This window comes from Cariama cristata, unplaced genomic scaffold, assembly GCF_000690535.1.
Source record: "Cariama cristata isolate BGI_N322 unplaced genomic scaffold, ASM69053v1 scaffold28561, whole genome shotgun sequence".
Classification (NCBI taxonomy): domain Eukaryota; kingdom Metazoa; phylum Chordata; class Aves; order Cariamiformes; family Cariamidae; genus Cariama; species Cariama cristata.
Window position 1 is genome coordinate 1 of NW_009597977.1, and position 8,205 is coordinate 8,205.

Here is an 8,205-nt window from a genome sequence, read left to right on the forward strand (position 1 = left end):
CAGGCGCCGCCGGCCGGGAATGCGGGGGCTCAGGGCTAATGCTGCTGCAGAGCTGTGTGTGCTATAAAAAGCGCCGTGGGAAATTCAGGCCCCGGGTTTAAGAACTGGAGAAGGATGCGGTGCTGCCCCAGGGGTGCAGAGCCCAGACATCCACCATGCAGATGGGAAAAGCGGGGCTCTGGATTCCAGCTGTGCTGCTGGGATCCCAGCTGAATGCATCCTCCTGCCCACCGCCTCCCAGCACGGGTTTGGGGAACTGGCTTTGCACGCTGTTCCTGCAGGCGGGGAGCTCAGGGGCGGCAGGACGGGCTCCAGGCAGGGCTGGGTGCTCCCCCTCACTCACCTGGTGAAACCTCACGAGGATATTGGAGAGCTGTATTCTGTCCGGCAGCGGCAGAGGGAAACCCTGATCTAACCTGTCTGGAAAGACAACACACATGGCCGCATTGGGATGGGAATGGGAGCAAGAGGGAGCACGGGCTGTGCAAAGCAGGCGGCAACTTCCTCCCCCCGGCCCTTTCGTCGCCCCCGCTGCTCCCGACTTAAGCAGAGAAAATTCCACCCAAGCTCCACAGAAGGGCTGGGGGCTGCATGTTGTGCCGTGCCACCCCCTGCCCCCCCGGGCCCCTGGCAGCAGCCAGCCCCACTCTGGCCCAAATTGCTGGGGAGTCATGAGAAGCAGCGAGTGGGGGAGAGGGTCTGCAAAACATTAGGATGTGCCTCGTGTTCATTTTTGCCATCGTGTTCAGTGCTGGATGCAGGTCACAGTGCCGAGAGGCTCCCGCACACCGGTGCCCGCAGCCTGCCTCCGCCGGGCACTTTTACTGCCATCTCCTGCCCTAGCTGCAGGCCTTACCCACCGATCAGGCTTGGTAACAGGGATTTAATTAGCGAGCTGGGCCTGCTCGGACAGAGCAACCTGGCCAGCGATTATGCCAGCATCCCCATTCCCCCCAGCAGGTTCTCACCATTAAGACGCGGGAGCAGGATGCTGGAAGCAAAGGTGTTCATCATGGACTGCAGCATTCGCACCTGGGGAGCGGAGAGAGGGGCAAGGAAAAGAGCTTTAGCCTGCGGGAGAGCAGGGCACCAGGCACTGGAGGATAATTAGGAAAAGAAAAAGACACGAGTAGCTGGGATGAGCACATGCTTCACCAGAGCCCAGTGGCTTTGTCTGCCCACACTGGTTGGGTAGGAAGTGTAGGGGTGAGAGAGGCAATGGCATCTCACTCTGCATCCTCTCCCAGTCTTGCAGGCTGAGGCAGGAGGCATCTGTCGGGTCAGCGTGGGGTCCTGGGTGCACCCCCAGGTCCCGTGTTGGGGGTCAGGGGGAATGAGCCCTCTCCTTGGACCCCAGCAGGCTCTCGCCTCCATGCTGGGGGCTCTGGTTTTGGTCAAAGGTAGCTTACCTGGAAAGTGCCGACATCCGAATGCTTCAGGGAGAGCTTCATCCTGCGCAGAGACAGAATCAGTGCTGTGAAGGCTGTCCCAATGGAGGGAGCAGTTCCCAGCCCAGAGCCACCCACTGATGGTCGCGCAGATCCTGCTCCCTCCAGCCCCAGCTCATCCCCTCCTCACCAGGTCCACATCCCCAGGACCACCTCACCTCACCTCTGGGTGCCCAGAACAGAAGCACCCTCCAGCCACCTCCCGCCCAGCAGCGACTGCGCTTGGGGCACTGGGCAAGTGAAGCCCTGTGCTGCTCCCCCTCCGTACCTGCCCACCTTCAGGCTCCCAACTATGTGGCCGGATTTCACATTGATGACGGCGGACACGTTGCCTGTCTGGGGAGAGAGCACAGAGCTCCGGCAGTGCTCACCCCACCTCACCCCAAACCAGACACCCGGGGAACAGCTCCAACCAGCTGAAACGCAGCAGGACTGCTGCCCATCCCGTGGCATGTTTGCATGCAGCATTATGGCTCAGCATCGCTGAATGCAGCAGGACGGTGCACAGCTCAAACTCCCATCTTTGCCCCGCTGAGACGCAGGGGAGAGCTCACGGATGCACCGCGTCAGCTAGAGCTGTGGCTGCACCAGAGCTGCCCAGCCAGGACCACAGTCACTGCCACAGGCTGTGCCCAAACTCACCAGGCTGAGGAGGAAGAGAGGAGCCAGGCTGGAGTTGGGAAGGATGGCGTAAGCCTGGATATCCACGACAGGCTTGAGTGAGAGCCCCTCTGGTCCGATGTTCAGGAAGGGGGCAGAGGGGGCGGACAGCCTGAGCTTCATCTGCATGTCTGGGTACATCTTCTCTAGCTGCAGAGGAGCAGGGAGAGGGCAGGGACAGTGGCACAAACCCCTGTTCCTGGGGGAGACCACCTTGCACAGAGCAAAGCCTGTGTGCGGCAGGACCTCTGGGGAGGGAGGGCTGGACCACTCACCTGGGGAATGAAGGCTGAGAAGGTGGAAGTGTCCAAGTGGAAGCCAACGTCCTTCGTGATCTGTGGGGAGAGAACAGTTATGCCGGGGCGATGTGGCACAGCCGAGCCCACAGTGAGATCAGCCCCCACGCGCTGCCGTGCTTGACAGCCCCGGCCCCATCCCGCAGCCCCCAGCTCTCAGCCCCCGGGCAGCTCGCTGGGGGAACCCTCCAGGACCGCCGGCTGCCACCGGAGCTCCTCTGCAAACTGAACCCGGTACCCAGAGGCACAGGGACAGCCCCGGTCCCACTGGCACTGCTCACCATGGAGTCTGTGATTTCGAAGACCAGTGCCCCAGCTGCGTGGTAGGCGAAGCTGGCTGTGTTGAAGAAGTAGCTGGAGGCCCCAAAGTAAACCATGCGGTCGTGATCCGGGGGGAGGGCCAGTGCCAGCGGAGAGAAGGGGACGGCGGAGCGGTGGGCCAGGGAAAAGAATTCACCCTGGGAGGAGGGAGAGAAGTGAAGCAGGAGAGCAGAGGGCGGTGGGACTCACCTGCTGACGCAGGCTGGCAAACAGCATTTGCAGGAGGTACCTAAACCTGGTTCCCCCCTGCCTGTGGCAAAGGCATCAGCCAAATCAAACCCTCCTGGGGCAGCCTCTCACCTTCAGGTCCACGTCCAGGGACTGGGCTGTAGCAGTTGGGGGTGCCACCAAGGAGTAATCGATCCCAGCCTTGGCATCTATCCTGGCTGTGACTGTAAAACATGAGGCAGTTTTACACGAGAGTGAGGGGAGGTGGCACGATGATGCGATGAGGGAGACGAGATAGAGGGAGATGGGACGGGAAAGCCGGGAGCAGATTGTCTCTGCTGACATCCAGGCAGTGCCGTGCCTGGGCTTCCCGATGCAACAGCTCAGTAAAAGTTCGTGTGCGCTTGCTTCTGTTTAGGAGCAAAAATCCCATTTCCCTCCTGACTATTTCTGAGCCAAACAGACTAACTCCTGGACCTGAGGAATGGTCTGGGTCCCCCGGCTAAGGCACCCCGTGCCCCCACCAGTTCTGAGGCACGGTTCGTTGGAGGCTGTATGCAGATGTGCCGTCTCCGCGGCCGGACAGGGTGGGCAATGACAACTCTCTGCTGATGCGGTGTTCCCCAGCTCCCAGCTTGGGTGCCCAAATGCAAGGAAATGGGGAGTGGGCACAAGGTACAACACCGTCCTCACGGCTGGGAAATGCTAGGAAGAACCGCTCCTAAAACCCCGTGCGGCCCCCGCCTGGTACCTGGCAGGGTCCGGAGGTAAGGCTGGAGGTCGCTGCGCACAGACCTGACCACGATCTCACAGACCTGCGGGCAAGAAAGGCAGCGAGGCTGGGCACGGGCAGCTCTGCAGGGACAGCCTGTCCATCCCCGGGTCGAAGCCTCAGGCGCTCTCTGCTTCGCTGCCCCGTGCCGGTTTTATTTCTTGCAAAAGCTTGCTTAAATAAAAGAGCACACAGTGACCTCTGTCTCTACTCATCAGACAGCGCATTAATTAAGTGTCCGAGATACAAGCAAGGTTTACACCTGCAAATATCTGCTTACAGCGATCTTCCCCTGCGCAGTTCGGCTGCATCGAGGCCCTTGGAAGGAATCTGACGTGTGCCCTCGGACTGTTCCTACGGCCCGTGCTGGAGTGAATTGTGCTGAGCAGCCAAGACTTGGCCGAAGCAGAGCAACTGAAAGACTTAACCCCCCCCGCAGGGGCAGGAGCACTAACCGCACCAGCCAAGCAGAGCTATCCTGAGTTCCTACAGCTCTGTGCTGCCTGGACAGAAAAGCAGATCCTTCTGCTGCTGTCATCCACGGGTGAAGCCTCGGCACTAGTGGAGGATTTAATTGCAGGCTAAACACTAGCCCAGGAAATTTACTGCAGGGCACAGCCCTGCAGACGGCTGACATGATGTGCACAAGCTCTCTTCCAATGCTTCCCTCGTAATGGCACAGAAACTGCCGGGCAGGATCAGGCCATAATCTGTCCGCCCGGGCATCCAGCCTGCAGCAGCTGATGGCAAGATGCAGAGCTCTGGAGGAGCAGCGACCACGCTGACAGCAACGCAGCCACGGGCTGTGCAGCGCCGGGGAGGAAGAGGAGGGACAGAGCCTTGGGCATGGCCTTATCGACAGAGGGTCACTGCTCTTCCCTGTGCCCAGCCGATATTCGTCTGTCTGTGCTGGAAACATCCCATCGCTGCCCAGGAGGACAGAGCTGCAGACGGGCAAACTCAGCCCTGATCCCAGTGACCGGGATCTCCCAGTGACCAGGTCCCCCTGGCACTGGGGGCACGAGGGCTGCCCAAGTGCGTGCAGCGAGAGTGGGAGGCAGACGTGGGCTGCCGGGGCTGGGGCTGGCTGGGCCTCGGGGTCCCAGCACAGTCCGGTCCCAGCCCCTGCCCGTCGCCCCTCGCACTGTCTCACACATGGAGAAAGACACTGAGAAACACGCGTGGGGCAAAGGGGGCTCGGAGGAGGCGCAGAGCTGCCCTCCTTCCAGCAGGCAAAACAGCAGAAAAGGCCTTTGAGCCCAGGCTTCGCTCCCGCTGCCAGCCCATCTGCTGCCACGCTCCCCGGGGCCTTGGGAAAGCCACTACATGGCATCGGGAATAGTGCCTGGGCAGGACGGGAGCTGCTGCGGGAGTGGGATTTGCCTGTTCTCCAACTGCCTCCTTCCTGGGCAAGGTTCACATCCAGGGAGGCCGTGACTCGTGCCAGTTAGCCTTGTAGTAATTATTGCTAACAGCTTGTTTCCATGTCTTGTTGCAGGTCTCCTGCATGTAGGCTTTTGTACCAGGCAGCCCGGACCAGGGCCTCCCTGACGCACCCCGTTAAAACAGGACGGCAAGGGTCTGAAATCCAGACATGAGAATTTCTCCCCCAGTGCTCCCCAAAGTGTACAGGAGTGCAGCCCTTTAAAGGGCAGCTCTGGTCAGGTTTCCTCTGTTACAGTGAGTTTGGCCAAGGCATAAGATCTAATTAACTGACCACATGGAAAGAAAAGTCTTTGTTAATTAGGAACCAGTTATGCTGGGCTTTGGCAAAGGCTGCAGGTTTTGAATTCAGCCTGAGCCACGTGATGCTATGGAGACTGCAGTTAGCGATGCCCATTCCTCTGGTTTTCACCAAATTGGCAACGTGCCTGCGTGATCTGGCTCTAGTTAAATCTCTACGTGTGCTCCGATCCTTCTAGCACATCAGCCACAAGTGAAGGCTGAAGACCACCAGAAACACCTGGAGCTCTGCCCTTCACTCACGTACCTTGCTCTCCAAGGAATCCCGGAACATGGGCTCAACTGCACCATAGAAGAGGTTGTAAAGCCATCTGCAGAAAAAAACAGAGAGGAGTCGTTCTTTCTGTAGCTCGGAGGCTGCTGCAGAAGGATTTGCCCAGGAAAGAGAGACACCAGAGCTGCGGGACACTGGGGAACGTCATTCCCATACCAATCTGGCATCTGGCTTTGCCTCAGGGTTTACATTTGCAAACAGACCTGCTTGTAAACCACATGCACACAAGTCTAGTGACTGCCTTAAATCTCCCTGAAATGTGCATCCACAGCAGGATAAATTCAGGCCAGATTCCCGTTCCTTCAGTTGCACATCTGGATGAGAAGTACATCGCAAGAGTCCAGAGGCAGCTGACTAGTGATGTGCCAGCGCAGGCAGCCCGCGGGCAGGACGGGCAGCCTCCAAGGGACTGCAGATGCCAACATCTTACTCCTCGCACCAGGGCCTGGAAGTCACGTTCCCGTGGCAGATGGGCTAACGCACAGCATTTCCAGGCCTCACAGTGAAGTTACGTACCCAAACTTGCCCGAAAAATGTACCCGGACTTTGGAGATGTGGGTGCTGCAGTCAGAGGTGTCAACAGTGGGTTTCCCGGAGGCGTCGCTGCCCAGCTTCAGGTTGATTTTGATATAGACATTCTCTACCTTCAAGTCAAACGAACCGTGGTCCCGGCTGCAGGGAGAGGAGGATGAGAAAGGGACATTTCTCAATGCTGAGCCCTGGTAAAGGGACTCCAAATCAGCTTTGGGACGGCTCTATCTAGCTCAGACTCTCCCTTGTACCAAGCATCCAGAAAAGACCGGGAAAGATTTTAAACTCAGGGAAACCAAATTTCACTGGAACATAAACTAGGAGAAGTAACCTTTAAATAGAGAGGATCAAGAGCAAGTAGGGGAGATGGAAGAGGGACAGGAGAGTTCAAGCACAGCTCCTCCATCGTCCACCTTGTTCTTGCCTCCCACCTTATTTTACCCATCTCAGCCCCTGCCCCGGCTCAGGTCTGTCCCTGCGGATGCTCAGGAAGGTGCTCCCAGTGCAAGCAAATAGGAGGGACCGTCCCTCACACCCCCAGGTGCCACAGGAGGGGAGGTGGCTTTCCCGTTGTCTCCCCAGCCACTTGCAAGCACTGCCTGACCGGCTCCGAGGGCTCTCGGCATGGAGGGAGACCTGGCTGGGCTACCCCAGGGCGAGGGGCTCCCAGGCGTGCATCAGGAGTACGGCGGCTGCAGCCCAGATGCGGAAAAGACAAGTCAGCGCATCTGGAGAGAGCAAAGCAACAGCTGCCCAAAACGCAAAGGAGATGGAGAGGAGAAAAAAACCTGTCCAGACCCAGAGAGGAGATGCGGAGCGAAGGCCCGAGCAGGGAGAGGGGGAGCCGGGCACGCACATGAAGTATAACTTCACCCGCCAGTTCCCATCCATGTCGGCAAAGGCGTTGGAGATGGAGACCTGCAGGCCCACGTTGGGGACCAGGGAAATCCGCGAGTACGGCAAGTGGAAACTGCGAAGGTCCAATCTAAATATAAATGAATAAAAAATAAGAGAAAAGTCACATTACAGGGGTGCCTCACCCCCAGGCACATGTCTGGGGAGGGAGGGAGCGGGGCCACCGCACCGGCAGCATCCCCAGCTCCCGTCCTGCCATTGCAAAGCGATGCCTGGCAGGGATGCGCAGAGCAAAGCGGTGCCTTTGGAAACATGTGCCCTGCAACCAGCCAGCCACTCCGAACCCCGTGCAGCGGGAGCGGAGAGGGGCAACAGGGCAGTGAGGAGCTGGGGTCTCTGCAGGGGCTGGGCTCCTGCTCTGCGTGGGGGACGGGTGCCCTGCTCCCGTGGGCAAGGCCACCTCCACCGCCTGGGCTTCGATTGCGCAAAAATCCGCCCGCACCCAGTGCCCTCACGCCGGTTCCCTTTTTCCCCTTTGGGCAGGGGGGCGAAGCAGGAGCATCTCTGCCCACACTGAGGACAGGGCCAACATCTCAGGGAGCGGCAGAGGGGACCAGACAGTCCTCGCTGCTCCACAGGCTCCCCATCCTTCCCCACCCCTCCTGCCCCTCGCGTGGGTTGGGGGGGCAGGGAGTCATGCCGGGGCGCTGGCAGGGCTCACCCGGAGATCTCATAGTGCACCTTCCCCACGTGGCGGATGCGAAAGTCACCCACGATGTCCGGCAGCTTCAGCTGGGTCAGCTCCTTCTCCAGGAACCCAATCGCCTGCTGATGGGCTGCAGGGGCAGAGGGAGAGCGTCACCGCCATGTGCTTCCCGCCGGAGCTGGGAGCCGGGCACACAGCAAAAGGGTTAAAGGAAACGTCCAGGTTAAGCCCTGGCTGCTTTCCACCTCCCAGGCTATCTTTAAAGCTAATATCAGTGCACAGAGCCCTGCGAGCGCATACGGGCAATGCTGCCTGAAGTCTGCCAGCTTGCAAGCCCCAGGGGAAGGTGGTGGCCAGGCACAGAAAGGGAGGAGAGGTCCCCGTCCTCGCTCTCTGGGCTGGGCACTGTGCGAGCTGTGCGGGAGGTCCCA

At 59.4% G+C, this 8,205-nt stretch overlaps 1 protein-coding gene across 1 annotated transcript; it reads right to left on the minus strand.

The window, feature by feature from the left end:
* Window positions 1-343: 343 nt before the first annotated feature.
* LOC104168506 (bactericidal permeability-increasing protein-like) lies at window positions 344-7,904 on the minus strand (the record flags this gene model as incomplete). The annotated part of the gene is made up of 13 exons (XM_009709117.1): window positions 344-420; window positions 969-1,032; window positions 1,410-1,452; window positions 1,717-1,784; window positions 2,091-2,258; window positions 2,384-2,443; window positions 2,686-2,862; window positions 3,026-3,117; window positions 3,645-3,708; window positions 5,656-5,719; window positions 6,199-6,354; window positions 7,070-7,198; window positions 7,790-7,904. Coding segments are annotated over 13 exons (1,277 nt in total), but the record flags the coding sequence as incomplete, so codon positions are not given.
* Window positions 7,905-8,205: the final 301 nt, after the last annotated feature.